This window comes from Apteryx rowi, unplaced genomic scaffold, assembly GCF_003343035.1.
Source record: "Apteryx rowi isolate R43461 unplaced genomic scaffold, aptRow1 scaffold_31, whole genome shotgun sequence".
Classification (NCBI taxonomy): Eukaryota; Metazoa; Chordata; class Aves; order Apterygiformes; family Apterygidae; genus Apteryx; species Apteryx rowi.
In genome coordinates this window covers 3,830,510-3,856,390 of record NW_020449530.1, presented here as the reverse complement: position 1 = coordinate 3,856,390, position 25,881 = coordinate 3,830,510, and the positions used below count along the sequence as shown (strand labels likewise).

Here is a 25,881-nt window from a genome sequence, read left to right as displayed (position 1 = left end):
AAAACAACTTTGGAAATCAGTGTAGCCAATGTGCTGTTGTATCCCAAAGTCAACAAATCACCTGAAACAAAACCTGAGGGGCTAATCCTACTGTATTCATCTCATATTCTGACCTCCCACGAGTAAATGGACATGTTAACTGGCTCACTGCTGACTCTGTAAGCATTGCTGTCCAGCTGATCTCATCTATCACATTCCAAGATTCATTTCCAAGTTGTGTTCTCCAATATAAATAATAAAAACCAGGAGCCTCTAAATGTTTCAGTCTAAATGTTCATTTCCATGCTTGATCAATAAAAACATTTTATCATACTGCTCAATTGCCTATTTGTTCTGTAGACAAAATTCAGATACAATTTGCTGCAGAATACTTAGGGCTTTCTTATTAAGGAAAAGGTCTATGCCTGAAAAGAAGGAAAATAATCTACTTAGCAGGTGTAGACGTTCCTGTGGTGTCATCTGGTTCCTTACATGATTAAGCATGGGAATGCTGGAAGAAGAGCAGCCATAGGTGATGGGAAGAGAAGGAGGAAGAGAAATAGTTACATTGGGGGTTGTTGAGGAGAGTGGGAATTTTGAGGACAAGCAAGTGACAGGTTTTGTCCCTACAGCTGTCACTTTATGATAGAGGATGCTCTTTGCAATCGATGCTACAGTAGCCACCCATTCTCGTTTCACACTTTCTTCCTCTCTCCCTTTCCATGTTTCTCGGTCTCAGGTCCCTCACTCTGCCYAGAGAAGAATAGCGGGGGCCTGGTTCCTGCGGTACTAGCTAACAGTGACTGATGTGCAGCAGATCTCTGGCAGTTGCCTTTTTTGGATTTCTCTCTCAGAGAAGCGGAGGGGATTATTTATTGCTAGTTCCTCTGTTCACTCCAGCAGGTGTCAGGACCATGAGTGACACAAAGAAGGGCAAGCTTCATCAGGAAAGTCCTGTGAAAGCAGAGCTGCATCTGCTCTCCTCCAGAAGGCTCACAGGAGATATCCCTCAGGACTCCAGTCAAAGACAAGACTGCAAGCAGGAGTTGGAGTCAGAAAATGAGGTGGACCTGTCTTTTGGAAAGAGACAAGGAATAATAACTCCCTGTGGGATGGAAGTCTGGGAGTGCAAGGATGGTGGCAGCGCCCGCATCAGCAAGGTTATCCTCGCAGGGGACAATCATGGCCCACCTGTGTGTGAGAATGGCTCCATTTGGGTTCAGCAGGTGGGAGAGAAAACCTACGAGTGTCCTGAATGTGGGAAGAGCTTCAGCCGGAACTCATACTTGAGTCAGCATCAGAGGATCCACCTGGCAGAGAAACCCTTCAGCTGCTCCGAATGCGGGAAGAGTTTCACGCGAAACTCGGACCTAATCAAACACCAGCGTATCCACACCGGTGAGAAGCCCTACCAGTGCAAYGAGTGTGAAAAGACCTTCAGCCAGAGGTCCAATGTGATCAGGCACCAGCGGACCCACACAGGAGAGAGACACTACCAATGCAATGAATGTGGGAAAAGCTTCAGCCAGAACTCGCATCTCATTGTCCATCAGAGAAGCCACAAGGGTGAGAAACCGTTCAATTGCCCACGGTGTGAGAAAAGCTTCAGTGACCGCTCTTCCCTGATCATCCACCGGAGAGTCCACACTGGAGAGAAGCCTCACAAGTGCCAGGAGTGTGGGAAGCGTTTCCGGGACAGCTCAGCCATCATTCGGCATCAGAGGATCCACACAGGAGAGAAACCGTATGAGTGTACAGAGTGTGGGAAAACCTTCCGCCAGAGCTCCTCGCTGGTGACCCACATGAGGACACACACGGGTGAGAAGCCCTACAAATGTCCTGTGTGCGGAAAGGGCTTTAGCCAGAGCTCGGCACTTACCACTCATCGTCGGATCCATGCGGGAAAGGCCTTACCCATGTTCCACAATAGCCTGCTGTCCAACCCTTACCAGTGCGCTGAGTGCGGCCGGAGGTGCAGCGACCACTCCACTCTTGTCAAACACCAGAGCGCGCATGCAGAAGAGAGGCCCTACATCTGTGTGGAGTGCGGGGACAGCTTCCGACGGAGCTCAGCCCTCAACGTGCACCTGAGGATCCACCGAGGGGAGAGACCCTACAAATGCGAGGAATGCGGAAAAACCTTCAGGCATAGCTCAGCTCTCGGTGCGCATATGAGGATCCACGCAGGAGCCAAGCCCTACGAGTGCAGTGAGTGTGGGAAAAGCTTCCGGAAAAGCTCAACACTTAAAGTGCATTTGAAAATCCATGCAGCCAAGAAACCTCATAAATGTACAGTGGGTAGGAGAGCTCTCAGTTCCCGCTCACTTCTTCCATAGTCCAGAATAGTCTTCTGTTGTGTTGAGGACACATGAAAAAGGGTGGGTGATGAGAACCACAATCGAGAAAGAATAACTGGTGACAGGGTCACTCTGATATCAGGGCTGGATGCTTAATTCCAGTAGTACAAAAAAACATTATGAGGTCTGGAAGGAGTGAATTAGTCCCAAGAGTCAAGTGCTGGTGGTTTAGGAAGAGATTACTGACAGCCTGAGGAACGGGGACCAAGTTCTGGGTAATTCGGCGATTATGAATCTGTGGTAGAATGGAAATGGAAAACTAGGCTTTTAAAGTAACTTTTTAACTAAAGAAAAGATCAAAATAAAAAGTTCCAGGTTGGTTCTGACTCAGAACTTTGGCTTGTTAGACACTGTAGCAGTCTTAGAAACTCTGTCTGTTACCTTCTCTTATTTTTCATGAATTTTTCACGAAGGCATTTCCAATTCTTTGAGTCTGAGACTCTGGAGCTAGACCTCAGTCTGTCTTTTCTTCCTCTTTTCCAAATGACAATGGATTCCTACCTCCACATGCAAAATCTGTGTGACATGATATCTGAGTAATGCAGAACTGATGTGACTGTTCCAGAAAACATGGATGCAAACTCTGGTTTTGGTTGGAATGCAGCCCATTTGGCAGCTTTACCAAAATTTGTCTTCTCTGGTTTGAAACACCTTGGGACATCAATAAAACACAGGCAAAAATGTGGCCTTACCTTGTTTAACAAAAAAAATAATAAAATCCCCTAGATGTCCTAGTCAGATTGAGTGCACATCACGGGTTACTATTGGTAGTCTAGAGATTATTTACAATTTTCTAGTCCTTTTTATGATAGAGTACTCTTCTTTAGCTTACTATTGTTTGTAAAGCATTAACATATGAAGCTTAGCGTAACAGTTAGGAATTACTGTAACTAAATTTACTACTATCTTAATGACTGTATATTACATAAACCTTCTTTATATTGCTATGTTTTATTACTAGGTATGTGTTTCCATCCTGATTAAAACCTCTTTTCTCTGCATAACCCTATTTTCTGTCCTCATGTGTTACATAGATGGGAGTGAAATTACAAATGGGGATCAGCCCCACACTGAGTTTGGTTTGGCGAGGGGCTCACGCCCGGGGAGTCGCATGGGACGACCTGATGGGGAAGGCAGGACGGATGGACGGCAGTTGTGGTGGACAGACTTTGCGTCCCCGAGCCAGGGACTTGTCTGCCCAAGTCTACGGCAGAGCTAGTTGCCCGTCGTGGCTTTTGTACCTGGTGATACGCTCCCTGCCTCTGGTGTTTCATTTGTGATAGCTCAACAAAGAGAAAAGGCGCAGAAAATGTCTAGAGAAAGAAATTATTAGAAACAGCACAGGGATATATTTTTAATGAAAGAAGGTTTAAAGAACCAGGATTTAAGGCTACAAAGAAAGAATAGCTCAAGTTTGTAAAAGATGAATATCAGAGCTCTAACTACTGTGCTGCTTGGTGAAAGGACGGAGGCGGGCGCGGAGAGGCCGCCCGGGTCGGAGGGAGCAGCTCGGGGAGGCCGCGGCCGGCTGGACACGCCACGGAAGGGCCCGTCTCCGAGCACAAGCGCCGCCTGGCAACGGCCAGCACCGGCAAGTCTCACGTTAGGCGCCGCGCCGCCGCCGTCCCTGTCGCGGGGCGGTGCGAGCCCTCCGCGCGGCTGCTGACGTCGCCGCGCCGTCACAGCGAGAGGGGCGGGGCTTCTCGGGCGCCCTGTTCGAAGCGGGGCCGGTGGCGGTGGCGGCGCGCGAGATGGAAGGCGGGCCGGGGGCGGTTGGCGCTGAGGTGGGCGCGCGGGGAGGCGGTTGGCGCTGAGGCGGGCGCGCGCGGGGACAGTTGACGCTGAGGCCGGCGCGCGGGGTGGGGGTTGGCGCTGAGGCGGGCGCGCGCGGGGACGGTTGACGCTGAGGCCGGCGCGCGGGGTGGGGGCGGTTGGCGCTGAGGCGGGMGCGCRGGGAGGCGGTTGGCGCTGAGGCGGGCGCGCGGGGCGTATGCGGGGGCGGGGAGGCGGTTGGCCTTGAGGCGGTTGGCGCCCGGTGCCGGGCTCACGCGCGGTCCGTGTGCCTGCAGGCGGCGGGCGGCGCCGCGCAGAGGCCGGGCCCGGCCCGCTTCCCGTTCCCCTACAAGCCTTACCTCATCCAAGAGCGGTTCATGGCTGCGCTGTACAGCGCACTGGAGGCCGGCCAGGTCGGGATCTTCGAGAGCCCCACGGGCACGGTGAGCCAGTGCGGCAGGACCACTCCCGCCGGCGACAGGGAGGGTGGTACGGTGTTAGGGAGCCGGTCCTGGGCGGGCGGTCACGTGGGAGGCGGAAGGCGGCCCCGCTTGGGGGGACGGTGGTGCCTAGGACTCGGCTGCCTCAAACTGTGAGCCCGTGGTTCTGGCTTGGAGGCATGTTGGCCCCCCTCTGTGGTGCTTGTGGCAGGACTGTGCTGGCACTGGCGTCAACACCCAGACAGGTGCAGGGGGAAAAGCTGAAATAAACCATTTACAAGGGAAATGCTGAATAATGAAATGTGAAATCTCCTGTATCTGTGCACATGGTCTTGGCTTGATCCTGCTAAGCTGGATCGCCACATGCGTCTCTTCTCTGGAGAAGCATTACTGTGTGACTGCCAGTGACACCAATGCTTCAGCTATGTGTGGCTTGTCTTGTTTGTTTTCAATGACAGGGAAAATCTTTAAGTCTTATCTGCGGAGCCCTCTCCTGGCTCAGAGACTTTGAGGAAAAAAAGAAGCAGGAGGAGGCCCGACTTCTAGCACTTGAGCACAATGGGCAGGAGGAGAAAAAGCTGCTGACTTTGGATGAGTCCCTTTGGAAGGAGCCTTTGGATGAGCCTGGGTGTCCAGATAGCAAAGGCTCAGCCAGGGAACCAGACTGGATTACTGCATTTGTGCGGAAGAAAGAAGAACGGGATATGGTGGACAGACTAAAGGTTGAGAAATGCTCCTTTGTAGAGGAAAGGGAAAATAGCAAGGTGTGAGGATCAGAATGGGCAATACCATGGGTGATAACTGGAGAAACAAGTGATGCAGTCTTCAGTGGTCGTGGTCCTGTGTCAAAGGACTTAGTTTCAGTTAAAAAGGATGAAGCATTGCTGTGTGGATGGCATAAGACAGGAAACTACATTGCTCCAAACTTAGTAATGTGTAATAGACATGCACTCAAGGAGAAAGGGACTGCGTACTGACAATTTTGATTCAGAGGTTTTTTTTTTTTTTTTTTTTTTTTTGTATCTCCAGGGCACTGGAAAGTAATTATACCTGAGTTTTAGGGTTAAACCCATTTCATCCTTCCTTCACTTTCCCTTTATTTTAGGAAGAGCAGATCAGGAAGAAAAAGCGAGAAGATCGTCTTGAGAAAATTCGCCATAATGTGCAGTTAAAATATGCAGCAAAGAGAAAAGTGAGTTGTTCTACAAAGCTTAGAAGTTTCTATATTGGTTATATCAAGTCTTTTTCATTCTTGCATGCATGACATGACTCTGAATTTTCCAAATGAAATCAGGTGAGCTCCCCAAGCATATGGGGAGCATTAGATTGCTGAATTGGCCATTCCAAATTTCTGGTTGGATTCTTTTTATAAAGTACAGATATGAAAAACAATTTGTGTATAGAGAATTTACTGTGACAACACTTGTATATTTAGATGGAGAGGGGAAGTATTCTGATAGCCTTCCATCCCTTTGCTTTTATTTCAAAAGCTTTGATATTTACAGGCATACCTTGGAGATATTGCGGGTTTGGTTCCAGATCACCGCAATAAAGCAAATATCACAATAAAGTGAGTCACACAAAGTTTTTGATTTCCCAGTGCATATAAAAGTTATGTTTATGCTATACTGTAGTCTATTAAGTGTGCAATAGCATTGTGTCTAAAAAAAAAAAAAAGTACATGCATTAATTAAAAAAAACTTTATTGCTAAAAAATGCTAACCATCATCTGAGCCTTCAGCGAGTCGTAATCTTTTTGCTGATGGAGTCAATCCTCTCCAACCCTGCTGCTGCTTTCTCAACTAAGCTTATGTAATCTAAATCCTTTGTTGTCATTTCAACAAAGTTCACAGCATCTTCTTCAGGAGTAGATTCCATCTCAAGAAACCACTTTCTTTGCTCATCCATAGGAAACAACTCCTCATCCATTAAAGTTTTATCATGAGATTGCAGCAATTCAGTCACATCTTCAGGCTCCACTTCTAATTCTAGTTCTCTTGCTATTTCCACCACATCTGCAGTTACTTCCTCCAGTGAAGTCTTGAACCCCTCAAAGTCATCCATGAGGGCTGGAATCAACTTCTTCTAAACTCCTGTAATGTTGATATTTTGATCTCCTTCTATGAATCACAAATGTTCTTAATGGCATCTAGAATGGTGAATCCTTTCCAGAAGGTTTTCAGTTTACTTTGCCCAGATGCATCAGAGGAATCACTATCCATGGCAGCTATAGCCTTACGAAATGTATTTCTTAAATAATAAGACTTGAAAGTCGAAATTACTCCTTGATCCATGGGCTGCAGAATGGATGTTGTGTTAGCAGGCATGAAAACAACATTAATCACTGATCACAGATCACCATAACAGATATAATAATAATGAAAAAGTTTGAAATATTGCGAGAATTACCAAAATGTGACACAGAGACATGAAGTGAGCACGTGCTGTTGGAAAAATGGTGCCGATAGACTTGTTCGACGCAGGATTGCCCCAAACCTTCAATTTGTAAAAAAACAATATCTGCAAAGCGCAATAAAGTAAAGCGCAATAAAACGAGGTATGCCTATAGTTTCTTAGAAAGCTGGCTGTTCAAAAGCTCTCATGAGCATGCGTGACCACTGATTGTGTGTAACCAGAATAAAACCTGTAGAGCTGGGATTAAATTTAAGATCGTGGGACTGAAAAAAAAAAAAAAGGTCAAGTCAGGCTTTGGTTGTACTTTGCTCACCACTAGTGAACAACTGTATTTGTTTACTTTCATGGAAAATATGATTGTATTGTTCAGAAAATGCTCTTTTCTATATATAAAGTTGGTATGTATTTTTCTTCCATTTAGATGGATTAACTGGTTGCAACACTCTTGACTTTAAGAGCTTTTTGATGATGAGTCARACTTCCCAGAAATATCCACTGTAGGTCCCCAAGCAGGCAGACTTATTAGGCTGTCAGGCTATTAGTTTCTAGTGTGCTCCATCTGAAGTTCTGGCTTCAGTTTTGGTCAAATCCTGTCAAAAGAGTATAGCAGAAATGGCAAAGGTTCAGAGGTAAATGGTAAATAAAAAACAAATGGAACAAAGAACTTCTGTCTCTAAAAAAAAGAATGAGAAGCATGAAAATGAGAAGCATGATAAAAGGGGAGGAAGCAGATGAGAGAAATAGTATAGAGATTTGAAAAAACAAATGATTCATCTGCTCTATAGCACTTGCTAACTGCCTTTCTTCATAATAACATGCTAAAGGAATGCTCGCCGAAGCTGGAAGGTACTGTTTTCAGATTGACAAAAGAACTCTTCTTTAACAGAACATAATTAACCATCAAAACTGTTCTTCAGCAGTTTAATAGAATTTTTGTAGAGGAGTAGATCTGTGTTAGAATAAGAATCACAGAATTAGGAAAAGAACCAGCAAGAGAAATCTTGTGCTCCTCAATTTAAAACAATTACTGAGTTTATCCTAACCTTAACCACGAACAGATTATTTCATTATGTCCTTATAGGTTTGTTTGGTTGGGCTTTTTTTACTTACTGTTTTTCCCCAGTCAGTCATCTTTTGTTGGCCTCTTCAAGGAATTGGGTACTGAATTATGTGCCTGTTGTCATTTCAGGAGTTAGGAGTTCAGTGGGCCTTTTGCACAGAAGTTCTTGGGTTTTTTTTTTGTTTTTTTCTTTTGCTTTCATGTATGTCTATGTGGGCAAATTTTGGCTATTGATATCAGCTGCGTTCTGTGCAGTTGAATAGCTTGATGCATTCATTTGTCCTTCTGGGGATATGCCCATCAGGCCATTCCCTGTGTTATGGATGAGAGACTGTGCTGTCTTCTGACCTGTCCATGGTATAAAGCGATGTCAGTTTTACCTCTTATTCTGAATGAGAAATAATGTGATCATGTGCTCCTTTCAGAGATCTGAGGAGGATGAGACAAAGCGCCTTCTTCAGCTCAGCAAGGAGGTTCTTTTGGAGGGGGGAGGAACAGATGTTCTAGAGCAGCTGGATCACAATGAGGAGGAGCTGATTCTTGCTGAATATGAGAGTGATGAGGAGAAGAAAGTGGTATCTGGGTAAGGACAGGGACTTGAGGGGGTTCCATACCAATGCAATGCTTTCTGTATTGTGCTTGGCTTCCCTTAATTATAGGGTTTCTAGGTGTGATTACTTCCTTGGGTGTCTCTCTGGGATTCTTTTACTGAGTATTTATCCTCCTGGATCTAAAGTTGGCTCTGTATTGTGCAGATCTGGAATTTCTTCTTCTGGAGTTTGAGCTGTGGAAGGTAAATTTTTGTTGTAGTGCGTGCAAATGGGTGAATTTCAAAGGTTTTTGTTAGGCTGGATCTGCCTTGTGTTGACAGCACAGTGACCTGAAGTGTCACTGAGAAAGTGCATCTTTCTTAAAATGCATAGCAATGTCCTCCCTTCACCAGGCTTGGGTCCCCAAAGAAGCCTTCTGGCTGCTGGATATATGACTTGAGATCAAATTTCTTACATTAGAAAAACAAAATGTTCCTCAGGGCATCAGAGGAAGTTCCTGCAGATTAGCATTGACGTCTTTTGGTATTCTAAAGGGAGAGATGTTCACATTTCTAAAGACTGAGCTTCAGCATAAAAAACACGTGCACACTTTTCTCTCTTGTATGTGATTGTTCCTTTTGCTTTATGCAGAAATCCAGAAGCCATATTTTAGCAAGAAAAGTCAAATATATTTAAAATACAAATTTACTAATTAGTATCATTATCTAGACAGATCCTTCTGCCTTAAATTGCAAAACACTTAAACTACGTATTAAAGAAATACTAGTTATCAAACATTCAACTGCTTTGACCTTTGAGGAATTGTATGGCAACTAAACATCTTCCTGAAGCTTGTCTTTATGCAATAGCTTGAGGGTGGTATATTGTCTCTAAGGGAAAAAACAATAAATAAATAAACACACCAAAGAATAGTGTAACACTGATTAGCTCATGCTGGGGGCTCAGGAGCACCAGATTTATTAAAAAAAAAAAAAAAAAAGTCATGAAGTTGCTAAACACAGCCCTACAGATATTTTTATTTTTAAAGAACAAGGCTTGACTTGATCATGCATACTTGCACTATTTTTATAAGCTCAATTTTTATTTTAACTCCTGAGTTAAGATGGGAGGTTGTTCTTGAGATGATACAGCCATCTCTTTTGAGATTGCTGTCTTCTGGTAGAGCAGCAGTTTATACCAACTCTCAGTGACCTGATGAAAGGAAACTCTTTGGGCTTTTCTTTCTTTTCCTAGGCTGGAGGAAGATGACGATGATGTGGAAGAGGAGCATGTTACTAAGGTGAGATGAGGAGGGCAGATAGTGGCAAACAGAACAGTGTATCACTTTATGTGTGAGCAGAATCATGGCTTCCTTGCACCCTTCCCAAAGTAATGCAGTACAGAGGGATTTAGAAACTAGCAACCAACAACTGCCAAGTTTGTTGATAATAGCAACCAGTAATGCTGCCATTATCTCCTTTTGAACTACACTGGCTGCCTAAGCAGCTTGCTCTGCTAATGTTGCTGAAAGTTTGCTGTGACTTGCTGTAAAAGCACAATGCTAGAATTATTATTTTTTTATTATTCTCCAATGGTGATTCCCTGTTATCATAGGGACTCTGGGAAATTCAACTGAAACAAAGGCCAGATGCATAGGAGTTAACAGGAAGGATAGGCCTGATGATCTCGGCAGTTGTAAGGTGATACTCAGACATATGCCTTCCCTTGTCTTTGTGAAGGCTTGAAGAAGGTAACCTGGTTGAGGTGCTTGCCTGCCTCCTTGCAGGATTGGTCATAGCTGGGGTTTTGGCTTCCATGTTCTTATCTTCCCTTCATTTTTCCTCACTGTAGATTTACTACTGTAGCCGCACCCACTCGCAGCTGTCTCAGTTTGTGCATGAGGTGCAGAAAAGTCCTTTTGGCAAAGACACGCGTCTGGTCTCCTTGGGATCCAGGCAGGTATGTGGTATGTTCACAGGGGAACCAGCATGCACCTTAACCTGGTATAAAAAAGTTTGCTAGGAGGCGTGTGGATGTAACGACTCACAAGGCATCTCAGGGATTGACTGACTCTCCCATTGAAAACTAAAGCAGTAGTGAGTCATGACACAGATCTAGGTGATGTGCATTCTTCTTTGAGCTGTGTTTTTGCCATTTATCTTTTGACATAAATTCAAGAGTCTGTCTTCCCTCTGACATGGAAGATTACAGATTTCTGAATCTCTGGGAAGGTGCTTTGTTCTTTCTCTTAGTATTGCTTCTGTGAGCATCTGTTAGAAGCTGTTGGGTAGCAGTGAGCTGTCTCAGGGCACCTTTTCTAATTTTTCCTCTGTTAATTTTTTAATGGAATTGGAGCATATTCGTAGCAGCTAGTACACATTGTCTGACCCATAGACTTTTCTGTTTTGAAATCTAGTCTTATATTCCTTTAGAGAAATCTTTTATTTTACAGCAAAGGGAACACACAGGGTGCTCTCTTTTAAATAACCACCTACTGCTTTCTCTCTTTGCATGTCTAAGAACCTGTGTGTGAATGAGGAGGTGCGCCGCTTGGGGGCTCTCCAACTCATCAATGACCGCTGTATGGAGATGCAGAAGAACAAACATGGTACGAGCGCTTTCAGCCTGGGAAAGCAATCACTGATAAAGCTGGTATGCATGAGAGTCTGGAGACAGTGCTCTCTGCCAATCAGTTTTAGCAAGAGAGTGGCAGGAGCTTGAAAATGGTAGGTTGGAGAAGCAGAGCTAGAGGTCATTAGTGCTTTTACTTTTCTTGTCCTTCCAGGCTAGAAGAGATCCTCTGAGATTTGTATATTTTTGGAGAGTCTTATGTCAGTTCAGGACTTCTGCAGTAGAAGTTGTCTCTGCAACTTAGTACTAGAAATATGGGAAAATGTCACATGGCTAAATCTAACTGGCAGGAGCAGCGACCACTGCAGGGATGGGAATGTCACTGCTGGATGCTCTTTAAATAGATGATAGGTAAAAAAATACATGGAAAAACCTGCTTTGAAATCCATGAGGTTCAGCTGTAAGGATTCAAAGTAGCTGTTTTAGGTTGTTTTGTATGTTGGTCATGACTTTCTTCTGATTTCTGCTGTCAGAAAAGAAAAGTGATGGAGAGGAGATGGAGGGGAAGAAGAGACATGTGAGTCGCACTGTATGCCCATTTTACTCCTATGAGCAAATGCAGTTTCTCCGTGATGAAGTTCTAGTGGAAGTGAAAGATATTGAGCAGTTGGTGGCTTTGGGAAAGGAGACAAAAGCTTGCCCGTATTATGGGAGTCGATATGCCATTCCTGCTGCTCAGGTAAGGTATACATGCTGTTTAGGGGGATTAGTGCCAGGGCCTCCAAGAATAAACCAATTACCTGCTCCCTCCAGTACTGTGTTACCCAGTGTTCTGGGTGTTTGTAAGCAGTCTGAATGTTTGTCAGCTGTAGTTTTGCTGAGAAAGCACAGGAAGAAAAGAATACCCATCTGGAGCTAGTAGGGAGGCTGTAAGTCAGTAGTGGGTCAAGCATTCTGAAGTACCTGARTGTCTCAATAATTGTGAAACAATACTGGTGCATGGGTATAATCTTAGCACTTACCACTCTCTTCCTCCTCACTTGGTACTCTGTCAGAGGACATCCTTTCAGTGCTTCAAAGGAGATTAGGAATGTAACCTGCTCTTGTGCTGCTGGGCTTTTCTTACTATTATTGTTTGAGGCTTGAACAGGATCCCTGTCCATGTGTAGTTGTAGTACAGTCATTTCCATTTAGCTCACCTCCCAGTGCCTCTCTCCAAACACATGCCCCTGTCTCTCCTCCTCCCTTTCCCACCTAGAATAAGAGCAAATAACTTGACTGACTTCTGCAGGGCCATCTGCTATGGGCCTTTTATGAGTGGTTGATGGGTGCTCTATGTTTGTAAGGATGAGAGTGGGAGTCAGGGTACTGTGCACTTTTCCTGCAGCTGGTGGTGCTGCCCTATCAGATGCTCTTGCATGAGGCCACCAGGAGTGCTGCTGGGATCAGTCTGAAGGACCAGGTTGTAATCATTGATGAGGCCCACAACCTCATAGACACCATCACTTGTATCCACAGTGCAGAGGTCAGCGGCTCTCAGGTGAGTCATGTCCTGGTCTATTAACCATGGCTGAGCTCTAAATCTGGCAGAGTGCCCTTTTTTGGCTCCTCTGTAATGCTAGGTCCTTACTTTGTTCTTGTAGTTGTGCTGTGCCCACTCCCAGCTGCTGCAGTACATGGAACGATACAGGTGAGGATCTCAGATGAAAATAGCACAAGAACAGTGGCAGGCAGCATGGATGCCACAGCTTATGCCTCATATCTGCAGGGCCTTTCTTGCTTTTTCCCTAGTGGAAGGTTATTTGCATTAATGCTCTTGCAGATGAAGAGCTACTGGCTTCATTATCTCTGTCTAGAACCCATCTTAAGTCAGACTCCTGGGGCTGGTATTAAGCAGTGAAAAGGGGGGTACCCTGGGGATTCTGGCTTTCCCTTATCCTCTCAGTTTCTTTCCCAGTATCTCCTTCTAATCACTTCTGCTTTGTGATACCCAGTTTCAAAAGCTCCAGTCTTTCATGACTCTCGTGGTCCTTAGCCTTTCATGTGCTGAGTAAGCTCTGAGGAGGAGGAAGCTGTATGTGGTTCTTGGCTCTGGTCAGATCTTGCATCTTGACATCCCTGCAGTGATTGATTATTGTGCTCACTGCTAATACCTTTGAATTAGTGCAGCATTATCGCAACATGGACTTGGGGCATCACTGCCGTTATAATAAGCAAACTATAATTAGTATGTAAGGAGAGAGGTGATGATAGGAACAGTGAAGTGCCTGGGCTGCAGGGGTGAATGCTCTGTGGTGACTTCAGGCAGGATATTCAGGGGTCTGTGCCCTGTCACAAACAGGGAGAGTGAACCTAGGAGAAGTCATTCTTGGTTCCTGTCTCCCTAAAATGAAGGCAAGTTCAGATGCTTGTCTCTGCAGCTTAGGAAGCTGTGTGTGAGTTAGTCCCTGAAGATGTTTTGGGGTCTAATACCTGTCTGTTATTTCATAGGAAACGTCTAAAGGCAAAGAACCTCATGTACATTAAACAGATCCTGTATTTGCTGCAGCAGTTTGTGTCTGTGCTGGGAGGTAAGAAAATGTTCTGTCTCTGTGGATGTGTTTAGACTCTGAGCTAGTTGGTGCTTCCTCAGAGCACTATGTCCCCATTCCTCCTCTGCAGAGGCAGAAAGTTGTTGCTCACATATAGGTTTGGACACTAGTAATTTCTTTCCTCAGTCTGTTTTGTACCATGGGGATGTGGACTAGTGTCTGCCTGAACCCCTCTTTTGTTTGATAAGCTGAGGAGCAGCAGATGATGGTGTAAGTTGAGGCAGTTTCCTTCTCTTTCTGTGCAGTTCTCAGATGTGATTTGAGCGGGGGGGGAGCTGGGGTGCTAAGTGAGGAAGATGGCAAACATGACAGTGATCCGGGCAGAATAAAAATGGCACAGAATAAATCTCCTGTGTCATCTGGTGGCAAGGCCTCTGTGTATGGCAGGCATTCCTCTGCAGAGGGAATCTTTTTTGAGTGAAGTCTTTCCTTTGTGGAAGAAATATTACTTTGCTTTGATTTTTGAATCCACAGGCATTCACAGGGCTCCTTTCCTGTAATGCCTTGAGGAGAGTCTGTTTTTCATAAAGAAATTCCTCCTCACCCAGAAGAAATGCAGCTGTTTGGGACAGGGGCCTGTTGGTGCTCTCTTCCCTTCTCTCAAATGCACCATTTCTTTTCCTCCTTTGTTCCTGCCAGTCTTCTCTTCCCCACACCTGGCTAAGTGCTTTCATGAGAAAATGCAGCCTGTGTACAGCTTCATGATTGAGGCTGCAAAAATGAGATGTGAGGTGGGTGTTAAACACTAGGACATAAAACAGTGAGTGGCAGCAGTTAATATTTTCTGTCTGTCAGGGTCTGGGTGCAGAGCTGTCCTCAGGCTTTCCCTTCTTCCCAATCACCTGCCAGCCTACGCACCTCCTAGCTCCCTGGTGCTGCATTGAGGAGGGGTGAGGGATGCACTGCAGTCCCTGTCCCTTCATCTTTGCAGCATGATGACTATGTAGTATGTGAGCATTTGTATGCATCCACCCTACCTGCTGCCTCCTGCTACAGAAGGAATGTAGGTGGCGTTTCTTAGGATGCAGCAGAACACTTGTCCTACACTGTAGGGCTAACCTAAAGGGGAAAGAAAAACAAACTGAGCAAGGGCTGATGTTTTGTCCCTACAGCTATTTTTTCCAGATGTATAGTTAATTTCTGTGCTGAATGTATAGTTCTGTTTCTGTGCTGGCACAATGCACCTTTCAGGTCAGTTGTTAGTCTCCTGCTTAATTTTAAGACAGACCCAGTGTAAGCCTTCCTTGAATTGATTTTGTGTTTTACAGGTAATGTGAACCAAAATCCTAACTCTCAGGCAATTTCCCAAACAGGTAAGACTGGAGTTAACACCTGGGGTGTTTAGCTATCAGGTAGGAACATGGGTGTGGGCTGTGAGGGGCTGCAGACCCAGCAGCTAATTTCTTATTTTTTCCCCCCTCTCTTTCAGGGACGGTGCTAAAATCCATCAATGACTTTCTGTTTCAGAGCCAGATTGACAATATCAACCTCTTCAAGGTAGTGCAAATGTTGTCTTCTGCTAGGGCAAAGGTGGTGAGTTGCTCAGGGTTATCAGGAAGCCTGTGTGAGAACTGGAAGTAGAGTGTAGGTCCACATGGCAGGATTTGTTTTCTGGAAGCTTCTCCCTGCTTCCTCAATGTCTAGATCTCCTGCTGCTGTCTGGATAACAGTGCACTAAAGCTGAGTGGATGGCCTTGGGGTAGGGGGAAGCAACCAGTTAAACATGTATCAGTGCAGGGACTGTCTGTAGGCAAAGCAAGACTGTAAAGGTTGAGGGTGAGGAAACTGGACCGCTCCAGTAACCCACCCCTCAAACCTCCAAACATGGTATCTTAACACAAAGTGTTTCTACTCCAGAAGCAGTGCCCTTTGTAATAAAAGGTTGTTTGGGTGGGAACACTCACAAAGAGCCTGGCACCCACCCCAGGAGCTCAGCAAGAACAGCAAGTGATATCCCTGCTGGTCAAAGATTGAGGGCAGCAGGACTGGAGAGGGGATGCTGAAAGCCAATTAATTTTTCTCTTTTCCTCCAACAGGTTCAGCGTTACTGTGAGAAGAGCCTCATCAGTAGGAAGGTACTGCTTCTTTGGCTTTGTAGTCAGTAGAGTGTTCAAATACCACTTCACATGTTCTGTTACAAGTGGAAGATGCAGCAGCTGGCGTGGGAGTTTGTCTTCTCTACCCCCCTTTGCAAACAAAATGGTTCCTGCAAAAAGCACTGTATGTTACCTTTTGCTTATACTGCAGAGAAGCACACAGCATGTTAGTGTTGCAGTGGGTGCTATTCTGTGCTGCTTGGTCTCAAACCTGCCAGCCCAGTAGACCTCATGGCATTGGAGGAACAAGCATCAGAGACTTGTTTTGGTTTTGATTCACTGCGGGGAGGAAAGTAAGTCTGGGGGTCTGGGCTGTGTTTACAGACTCTGATTTGGCTGCTTTGTGAACATCTATCAAGGAACTTTTATCTGTGGCAGGCTAGCAAACTTGTTTTTATTCTGTCCACTCCTGCTGCTTGGTAGTCTTAGTATATCTGACTTTGGCTTGGCAGCTTTTTGGGTTTGTGGAGCGATATGGAGCCCCCACAGTTGTGAAGACCAACAAGGAGAACCGGAAGTTGGCTGGTTTACAGAACTTTCTTCTGAGCCTTCAGCAGGGATCTGATAAAGAGGGTGAGTTCTAATAGCCTCCACCTGTGCATTTATGGACAAAGTAAGGATGTGGAAAGTGGGAAGGCAGATCTGAAAAGTATGAAAGACTGCAAAAGCTGCCCTACACAGTTTTTGTAAAATATATTTGACTAGGTGACTTAGGCAACTATATATTTAACTAGAAGATCTCCTGAGGTCCCTTCCAACCAGAATGATTATATGATTCTGTGTTTACACTGCACAAATTCAAGCTTTGCAGTGCTGTGACCAACTGGCTCTGGGACCTGAGCTATCACAGGCACCTGTTTGGCGATACCAGCTACAAAAGCCAAATCTTCCTTTTCTTTATTAGCAGTGAAACAGAACTTGGGTTCCCTCCGTTACTGGGTCTTTGTTCCCTACCTGCAAGTGTAGATCATGTATCATGTTCCTGAAAAGGCCCCACCTGTATTTAGTGCTTAGTCCCTGCCTTTGAAAATGTGACCTAGGTTGCCTGCTCCTCTCTTCTGGCCAGGTGCTCTTCAGAGCCTTCCTGTGGAGGCTGAGGGCGACCAGCTCCGAACTGCCTCTCCACTGATGCAGATTGAAGGATTCCTCTCAGCCCTGACGAATGCAAACCAAGATGGCCGAGTCATTCTCAACAGGCAAGGTACTGGAATGGGAGAGCTGAGGAGAGGTGGCTTATGACTTGTGAGCAGAGCGCTCACTGATGGTGAGGGAGGTGATCCTGAGTCTGTGAGGGTCTGCAGCCCTACCAACATGCTCAGCAGAGTCTGTGGTTCAGGCTGGCAGGCTCAGTCTGTGTGAGGATTCTCATGAACCCAAAGGAAGCCTTTACAAGGGCATTGGGGCTAGGAATCAAAAGTTGCAGAGATCTCCTCCCACTTTGAGTATGGATTTTTGTCCTGCAACTTATTGCACCTCTACAGCTCCAGGAAGGTTAGGAAGCAAAAAGTAGCTTCCAGGTCAGTATTACGTGCCACCGCCCCTGGCAGTGTTTGAATAGTAAGTCCTGGTTTTGAGAGGCAGGGATCTGCCTGAGTGCCCAAGGCAGGAAGGAAATCTCTCATATCCCTCATAACCCAGATTGTGTATCTCAGTTGCTTCCYGATGCTCTCTCTCTCCTTTTCCCAGGCACTGTTGGGCAGAGCAGCCTCAAATTTCTCTTGCTGAATCCAGCTGTACACTTTGCCAAGGTGGTGAAAGAGTGCCGAGCTGTGATCATTGCTGGGGGCACCATGCAGCCGGTGAGGGAATACGGATGCTACTCTAAGGTCTTAGGAGGTCTCTGTCACTATCTGCAAGCAAGCATGGAAAAACAGCGGCTTGACCCTGCTGGGACATGCTTTTCTATCCACTTCCTATGGCATGTGTGGGGAAAAGACCTCTCTTACCTACCCTCTTATCTTCTTGGTGCAGTTTTCCTGTATGAGGGATCATGCTGCCTATCTGTGCAAAAGTTGTAGATGCAAGGACAGGACTGCCCTTGTCAGCCTGTTGGTCTTCAAGACTATGTTACAGGCTGAAGCAGTTTCTTGAGCTGATGGCACATTGGGACTGACTCTGACCTTCTAAAGGGATAAGGATCCCACAGGGATCATGCCATAGGGGATCTTTCAGAAGAATCGAGACTCCAGTGTTGCCATGGTGGTGGGATCTATTTCTTCAACTTGCAGCCCTTCTCCCATTGCTTTTGAATATAGGGCCTAAGAGACAGTGTATCCTTGTACAGATGCTGTGGGGTGTGTCAGATATTCCAGGTAGTTACATTTATGCAGTTCAGCCATTCCTGTTTCTGAACAGGAATGCCCTGAAATCTCCTCTTTGCTCTTGCAGAGACAAGTGAGGGAAGGACGGTGCAAAGTGCAGGGCCTCAGTGAAGTAGTGGCGTTTGGGAAGACCCTGTTCCAACTTTGAACCTTTCAGACTGCAGCCCAAGAGAGAGGATGTAATTGCAATCCAAGATGTGCTCTGTACAGTGTTTAGGAGATCTAGTTATGGGCTTTTCAGCCTGGGGAGCTCTGAAATTGGAGTGTCATGGGCCAAGAGGGGAGGGATTCCAGGCAGGGGACCTGCCCCACACAGTGAGGCCACAGCAAGGCCCAAGGGCTCTAAAAGAACAACCTCTTCCTACATTCATGCTGCCTGTTCTGCTTGGGCCAGCTTGAAGGTCCACACTGGGCATTTGGCCTCGCCTCAGCAGCAGGGAGCAATGCTGGGGTGCAGAGGGTCCCCACTCCCTCAGGAGCAGACCATGTCATTGGCTGAGCTGCGCCTCTGCCCGAGCAGTGCCGCGGGGGTGGGCCACAGGTGGGGACGTGGCTGCTCCTTGCCTGGTACAGGTGCTGAGGCATGGCTACCCACTGCTCCACACAGCCACTAGGCTGGAGCGGTTGGAAAACACAAGCTCAGGGCTGGGCAGTTGTGCCAGCAGTGGGATCACGAAGGTAGATGAGTTCTGTGCTTGGCAGTAGCTTCAGGCCATGGCTGACCTTGCAGGATTTCCACACCCCTTTCTCCTGTGTGCTCTGGTCTCCAGCACACCTCCCACCCCTGGCTTGCATGCCTATCACCTTGGTATTTTTTTTTCTCATCATGGGACAGAGAGCCCATCTGCTCTGCTTCCATCTGTGCCATCAGCCCACTGTACTGAGCTGACCACCTCTCCAACACTGGTGCTCAAGGAGCAGCACCAGTGCTGCTGGTGCAGGGTCTCTTGGGATACTGGTGCTCCAACTCTCCTTGACTTGTGGTTCATAGGTGGCTGACTTCCGAGAGCAGTTGCTGTCCTGTGCTGGTGTGGACCCTGCACGAATTGTGGAGTTCTCTTGTGGTGAGCGTGCTGGAAAGAGGGACATGGAGGGGTCATAATCTTGCTTGTGTGGAGCACGAGTGTTGCTGTGGATGTTTGGTGCTGTTTTGTCAGCACTCTAAGCAACATGGCATCTTTCCTAGAAATCATAGCAGCAAAGAGGTGCTAGTTCCCTTCCAATCTAAGCTTCCCCAGTGGTCTCAGGCAGAATCAGCAGGCAGTGTGCCTTGCTTTCTTGCCAGGGACTTGGAGAATAGTTATAAGCAGCTGAGTGTTGAGAGACTTGTGCACTTTGGCTTAGCTTGGCAAACATGTGCTTGTGTCACTGCCCGCAGATGAAGCTGTTCAGCTAGCTGGATTTGTGCACATTGTAGTGATACTGACTCCCACTCCTCATTTTTGTCTTCAGGTCATGTGATTCCTCCAGAAAACATTTTACCCATAATCCTCTGCAATGGTCCTTCCAACCAGCAGCTAGAATTTACCTACCAGAGGAGAGACCTGCCCCAAATGGTAAGTCTTCCCTTTGTTCCCTTCCTTGGTATCTCTTTTTTGCTTCGCTTGCTGATGTTTCATAGGACACTGTGTTCTGTATCTGAAAGGTGTGCTGATCAAAAGCCGTGGGAGAGAGAGTCTGTGGGGCAGGCATGTTGCCAAGTGATTGGGGAAGAACAGCAGCAAAAGGGATTTTGAGCTGCCTGCTCAGAGGCTGCTATTGCAGACTAGGGAGACTAGCATCTCCTGTTTGCCTGTACTGAGATCCTGCAGTTTGTGTGTGCTGGCCATCAGAAAGAGAGATATCTGACTGCTTCATGGTTTGAAGGGGGCTTAGTGACAGTCGAGCATGGCAGCCCTGCAGACTGCAGCCCACCCAATTGAGAGGGGTGGCAGATGTTTCTGCACACTTCTTCATTTCTCTGTTCTGAGGTGGGCCAGTAAGCATGTAACACTGGACACTAGGTCTACTCTGTCCCTGTCTCCACCAGATGTTGAGAGCAAACTAGCACGTCTGTTCTAGTGTGGCAGTTCCTGTCCATTAGGCAACAGATATAATCATTCCTTCCCTGAGTGACCACTGCTTCACAACGGTAATGGACTGTGGCTTACAAGAGGCTAAACAGTGAATGGCTTTTTGGTGATTCCCAATGTCCCTAGAGAACTCTCTTAGACTGTGCACATCTCCCACATCTTTTCTTTCCCCAAGGCATGACTTAGGGAGGAGGTGTTCCTGGGACTGTGCACAAAATTGGAGCAGCGTTAGATGGAGCTCCTGTCAGCTGCAATATGCTTGTCTCTCTTGCAGATGGATGAGTTGGGCCGAATCCTTTGCAACGTGTGCAATGTGGTCCCAGGGGGTGTCGTGTGCTTCTTCCCTTCCTACGAGTATGAGAAGCAGGTGTACACGCACTGGAAAAAGACAGGGCTGCTCACCCGCCTGGCAACTAAAAAGAAGGTAATTGTGCAGCCAGGGGCAGTTAGTACTTTAAATGGCGGTTTCAGAAGTCAAACAATTATCTATGCATTATAAGCCTCTCTCACTGAGCTGTTCTCATACTCTGCACAGCAGAGCAGATGTTTATCTAGCCAATCCCTCCAGTAATGAATAAATGATACTTCCCGGGCAGCTGATCACTGAGCTGGTATCTAAATTAGATTAAATGCTGCTATAGAGTCTGTAAGTGCACAGACTGTGTAGTGGCCATGGAGGGAGACAACCCTCCCTTTTCACAACCTGCAGGCTTGTTCCTCTGTGGTTGGGGGTGGGGGGGGTTAGGGTGTTCAGGTTGGGCTCTTAGAGGGATTTTGTTTTTTCCCAGGCTCAGCTATGTATCCCTTGAACACAGAATAGCACAACTAAGGGCTAGACAGGATTGTACTAATCTGCAGTTCATAGGACAGATGGCTTTTTCCAGTGAAAGTGCAGAGTTGAGAAAGACTGGTACTCTGGTCTTGCCTGTGCCACAGGCTGCCTGTATGACCTTGACTGAGGTGTTTGACTCTTCTGCCTCTTCTGCAAGGTGGCAGCAGTGACCCCTGTGTATGTTGGGGGAGGGTTGTGAAAGATTAAATGGGGAGATCCCTGTAAACATGAAATCTTTGCAGAGACTGTCACAAGTATTTGAAGGTTGGATATTGAAGTTTAGGCAGCCTGGTTGTCTTGGGCAGATCTTGGATCATGTGCCAGAAAAAAAGAATTACAGATGCTTATAGCTGTGACTTCTGTTTACCAGAAGCTAAATAACTTACCACGTGGCTTAGGAGAGCAGAGTCCCAGATATTTCACAGCCTTGGTGCTGGCATTCTGGCACGTGGATCTGCCTGTTGGTTTTCTTGGTGGAAGCACCACAATTCAGCTTTTCTGTGTACAACTAACATTCATAGTGCTTTTCAAGTATGTTCTGTCAGGGTCCTAATGGTCTGGCTAGCATCTCCAAGGGCCTATGCCACATTCATGCAACTTGTTATACCTTTCAATACTGATTTGTTCTAGTTTGGCCTTTGCAGCCTCCAGCAAATTGAATATGTGTTAGCAAAGCCTTTGGTAGAAGTGCAGCAAGTGTGACTTTCAGCTGCCTACACACAAGATCATATCATAGAAGAGGGAGGTTAAAGTCTTTCCTGAGGTGGCTATGGTGAGCTCACACTGAGATTATATAAAAATTACACAGGGAGGATTAATTTATATCAGAGGCTTAAATAGCTACTGTTTAATAAGTTAAATGGTCTTGGCTTGCTTACATTTGTACTTACCAGTTTTTTTTAACTGAAAGATTGATTCTGGCTGGTAAAAACTCACAGTGCTTCTTGCTAACCAAAAGGAAACATGTCTCTTGGGTTCTTTATGGTCATAGATAAGACAGATGTTGCACTTCTTGTTTACTAGAGAAAAAAAAAAATGTGATTTTGGTCAAGATGCAGCACCTAGCAAAAAGTAGCTCAATTAACTGCATGGTTTTCAGTAACTTGAAATATTCAATACTAGGAAATATTATTCAATGTATTTTTTTTTTCATATAGAAAGCTAATTGATTCACTAGGCAAGGGGAACTATTACCTGTAATTAGTTGGTGATTTGAACTGTTTTGATCTTTTTACTGTTCTCGAAGATCTTGCAGCCAGAGGGTCTCCTCATTTCCCTCCCCCCCGTATCTTTACTCCTAGATGGAGGAGGTGGATCACACTTTCCTGCCTTCCAACACTCAGATGATTTTTAACTTCTTATAGAACTGGACAAGTCTGCCTAAGATGAAAGGGAATGTTTGCTGCTGCTCCCTTCAGAGCCCAGCAAACGTGCTTTTCCAGGGTGGAGGGGAAAGGTGCTGGTTAAGTTGTTTTTTCAGGCAATGTGCCTGTCCCCTATCTTACTACCATGCGGTGTTTAATAGCATGGGATTAAAATAATTTGTTTTCTTCAGTCTGTTTGCTTCCTCTTGCTGCAACTAACACATCGTACCTTTGACAGATCTTTCAGGAGCCTAAGAAAGCCAACCAGGTGGAACAGGTGCTTGTGGAATATGCCAAGTGCATAAAGGTAGGCAGAACTGGCAGTCTGCTGGGAGTGAAGCATTCCAGCTCTGTATAGGAGTGTTGCTGAAGAGGGCATTGTAGTTTTTAACAAGGAAACAAGCTTTTAACAAGGAAAGAGGGCTCTCAGGCAGGTGTGCCAGTGTTTCTGAAGCAGAGAAGTCTTCCCAACTCTGTTTAGTGTGTTGGTTCCTCTCCTGCAGTGCTGCAGCCATGTGGGAGGCCAAATGACAGGAGCCCTGCTGTTTTCTGTAGTTGGAGGGAAAATGAGCGAAGGGATCAACTTCTCTGATGACCTGGGAAGGTAAGACGGCTGCTCCTTTTAGGGTGGGCACGCAGCTTGTGGTGCTGTGACTCTGAGCAGGATGGATTGGTCAGTACTCGCATAGACAGAAAACCCTGGGAGCGCATGACTTTGGCTGAGGCTTAAACTAATGGGACCAAGTCTGCTGGGTAGTGTAAAACTCCTGATTGGTAACTTGTCCAGAGTACTTTTCATGAGGGTAATGCAGTTAGGCTTGCTGTGCTAGATAATTCCTTGTTCTGGCACCCTGAATCCCTCTGCAGCTTTCAGTTCAGTATGTGCTTGTCAAACTGCTGTGCTTTATTGCTGCCTTTGGTTTTCAGGGCTGGCTGTCTTTCAGGGGTGCAATGACTTCTCTAATTTATCGGGCTGTTAGCAAAGTGCTCTAGCATGAGACATTAATAATAATGCACTCTTCCCTTGCCCCTTGCAGGTGTGTGATTATGGTAGGCATGCCTTACCCCAACATTAAAGCTCCAGAGCTCCAGGAAAAAATGACTTGGCTTGACAAAACAATGGTAACAGGGACTTAGACCTCTGTTTCTTTCACTTTTGCTTTTTAGTAGCAAAACTAAACTTCCCTCCTGGCACAGGAATCCCAGGGCTGCCTTCAGGGATTCTTTTCACAGAGCTTGCCCATGGTTGGTGGGACCTGGTTCTTTCACTGTGTGGTACCAAAAGCACAGCCTTCTCATGCTGCACAGGTACAGCTGGCCCTGAACACAAGAAACACCACAGGGCCTTCCTGGGAACTCTCAGCTCCAAGGGGAACAAAGGCCCTTCAGCCCAGAAGCGGCAGGGTGGTGGAGGCTGCATGCCAGGATCACTTCTCCTCTTGGCTCACTGGTTCTCACTCACTGGTCCACCAGAGATGCTATTCCTGTGCAGCTATGAGAGTCTGGGCAGCTGGGGACAAGTGTTCTGCCTTCAAGGCCTCAGGCTGCCTCTTTGGGAATGCTCAAAACAAGTTTCCTAACTGCAGCCTCTCCTCTGTTCCTTCTTACCTTCTGCTTTGGGTCTGCTTAGCTACCTGCTCGCTCTGCAAGGATAAAAGTAGTTGCCTCAGTTCTTCATTAGAGAAGCTGCCCTACTTTGATCTACAGTGTTTTTCTCTTCCAGCCAAGAGCTGCTGGCCAGGCACCTAGCAGAGTGCTGATTGAAAACCTGTGCATGAAGGCAGTAAACCAGTCAATAGGTAATTCATCCTTCCTTGGGCAGGCTGGTACTGGGGGGTACAAAATACAACTGCATTGAAGTAGGACAGTGGGGAAAAAGGAAACATTACCCAATCACTCTTTGTATAGAAGATGGGAACATAAATGTACTTGCCTGAGAACAAAAACTTGAGTGAGCCAGTTTCATGTGTTTGCACACTATACAGGGAGAGCTATTCGCCATCAGAGGGACTTTGCAAGCATCCTGCTCCTGGATCACAGGTATGCACGCTCTGCCATCTTTAATAAGCTGCCACAATGGATCAAGGAGAGAACCCAGGTTAAAGTTGCCTTTGGATCAGCATTTGCAGAGTTAAGAAAGGTCAGAACTTGTATCTTATGTACTGCTATGGAAACTCTTTCCCCTGTACTCATTTGTACTTGTCCAAACCCTCCACTGGCCCTTTAGTGTAAGGCCAGGAACAAACTGTCCRGTTTCTTCTGTTCTTAGTTCCATCGAGGGAAGTCAGACACTTCGTGATGGAGACCAGAGGACTGGCTTGTAGGTCAACTCTGTGTGAGCTACTGCTTCTGAAGAACAGCTGGGTGCTGCTTTTCTATACCAAAGATTTTGTGAATCTCCTCTTGCCTCCTTTGTGGACAGTTTTTGTTCAGTATCTGAGCACTGTGGTGGTAAGACCTGCACCTTCAGCACCATAACCAGGAGGGAAACTGGTTGTAGCCCTGATGCTGGTGAAGGCAGCAGCAGGCTCTGATTTGTTTATAAATGTTCAGGTTTTATTTAAATTGATTAAATATTTTCAACCCAGACACCTAAGTATGGGGACACCATAATTATTTTGACCAAACACATCTGCTTTTCTCCTTCAACCATGAGGGTTGGGGGGCTTGATGACCAATGAAAACAAAGCTTTTCCACAAGAATTTTAAACTAACAAACAGACCATTACACAGTGAGACTGGTGAGGCTAGCTGGGGGTACCATTTTTATCCCCTTCTCTCTGCCTTGCTTCAAGCAGTTGATAAATTCAGGGCCTGGCTCCTTYTTTCGAGGGAAGTAAGGATATGGCCACAATGCACTGCAGTACTTCTCCTCTGATCATGCTTAATCACAGGATTATGATCTTTTTATCCCTTTCTTACTGCACAGGTTTTTTGAGTTAGAAAGTAACTTGCTGTGGAAAATGGTGAAATTCTTTTTTAGTGCAACTGCCCTGAGGTTCTTTCCTAAGTAAGTCATGGGTCAGTGGTAGTGGGCAGTGATGCCATCCCACAGCCATCCCCAACTCTTTTTGTCATCAGGAACAAGCCTGTTCAAAAGAGCTGCTTTGTCTCCTTGCCCGTTTCAGCAGCTGGCTGCTACCTCTTAAGGCTCTTCTCAGTGAAATAAGTACTTCTAATTAGACACAGAACTGGTACCCCCTGCATCTAACATACAGGGAGACAGACACTCTGTAATTAGCCCCCCAGGGAAAAAACACTGCTTCTGTCTYTCCTGCACCTTCAGTGGGCACTGAGCCCCCCTGTCTGCCAAAAGCACTGCCTTAACCCCAGTGAAAGCGGCAGCTGGAGTAATGGATGCCTGCTTGTAACAGCCACTGGCTTCAGGTGCTGTGGCATATGGTGCTGGTTTCTAAGGCTCACCCTAGCCTGAGATGAGAATAGACAGCTGGGCCCTCCCTTAAGACATGCTTAATTGAG

The 25,881-nt window shown here is 46.2% G+C and overlaps 2 protein-coding genes across 6 annotated transcripts; both read left to right on the top strand.

The window, feature by feature from the left end:
- Nucleotides 1-350: 350 nt before the first annotated feature.
- Nucleotides 351-2,315, top strand: LOC112968262 (zinc finger protein 883-like). The gene has a single exon (XM_026070323.1). It carries the CDS (start codon nucleotides 786-788, stop codon nucleotides 2,313-2,315), a length of 1,530 nt encoding a protein of 509 aa, XP_025926108.1. The 5' UTR covers nucleotides 351-785.
- A 1,760-nt stretch (nucleotides 2,316-4,075) lies between these two features.
- Nucleotides 4,076-25,796, top strand: DDX11 (DEAD/H-box helicase 11). 5 transcript variants are annotated; one of them, XM_026070320.1, is made up of 27 exons: nucleotides 4,088-4,120; nucleotides 4,406-4,552; nucleotides 5,008-5,271; nucleotides 5,655-5,741; nucleotides 8,450-8,607; nucleotides 9,809-9,854; nucleotides 10,406-10,513; nucleotides 11,075-11,162; nucleotides 11,659-11,864; nucleotides 12,513-12,665; nucleotides 12,769-12,815; nucleotides 13,616-13,695; nucleotides 14,985-15,029; nucleotides 15,146-15,213; nucleotides 15,753-15,791; nucleotides 16,265-16,385; nucleotides 16,879-17,013; nucleotides 17,499-17,611; nucleotides 19,125-19,197; nucleotides 19,586-19,689; nucleotides 20,480-20,629; nucleotides 22,640-22,708; nucleotides 22,905-23,005; nucleotides 23,439-23,523; nucleotides 24,125-24,200; nucleotides 24,387-24,541; nucleotides 24,671-25,796. In XM_026070320.1, exons 1-27 carry the CDS (start codon nucleotides 4,088-4,090, stop codon nucleotides 24,698-24,700), a joined length of 2,781 nt encoding a protein of 926 aa, XP_025926105.1. In that variant the 3' UTR covers nucleotides 24,701-25,796. The 5 variants fall into 5 exon arrangements, 4 of the variants coding, with proteins under 4 accessions (XP_025926107.1, XP_025926105.1, XP_025926104.1 ...); XR_003254321.1 differs by lacking the exon at nucleotides 24,671-25,796 and having other exon boundaries at nucleotides 24,109-24,200; nucleotides 24,387-24,479; XM_026070319.1 differs by having other exon boundaries at nucleotides 24,387-24,717.
- Nucleotides 25,797-25,881: the final 85 nt, after the last annotated feature.

Bases quoted from the DNA above. Each gene is read 5' to 3' on its own strand.
- DDX11 (XM_026070319.1), top strand. From the start codon at position 4,088: ATGGAAGGCGGGCCGGGGGCGGTTGGCGCTGAG. The intron at 5,742-8,449 runs GTGAGTTGTTCT...TGCTCCTTTCAG, and splicing joins AATATGCAGCAAAGAGAAAA to AGATCTGAGGAGGATGAGAC. The intron at 11,163-11,658 runs GTACGAGCGCTT...TTCTGCTGTCAG, and splicing joins GATGCAGAAGAACAAACATG to AAAAGAAAAGTGATGGAGAG.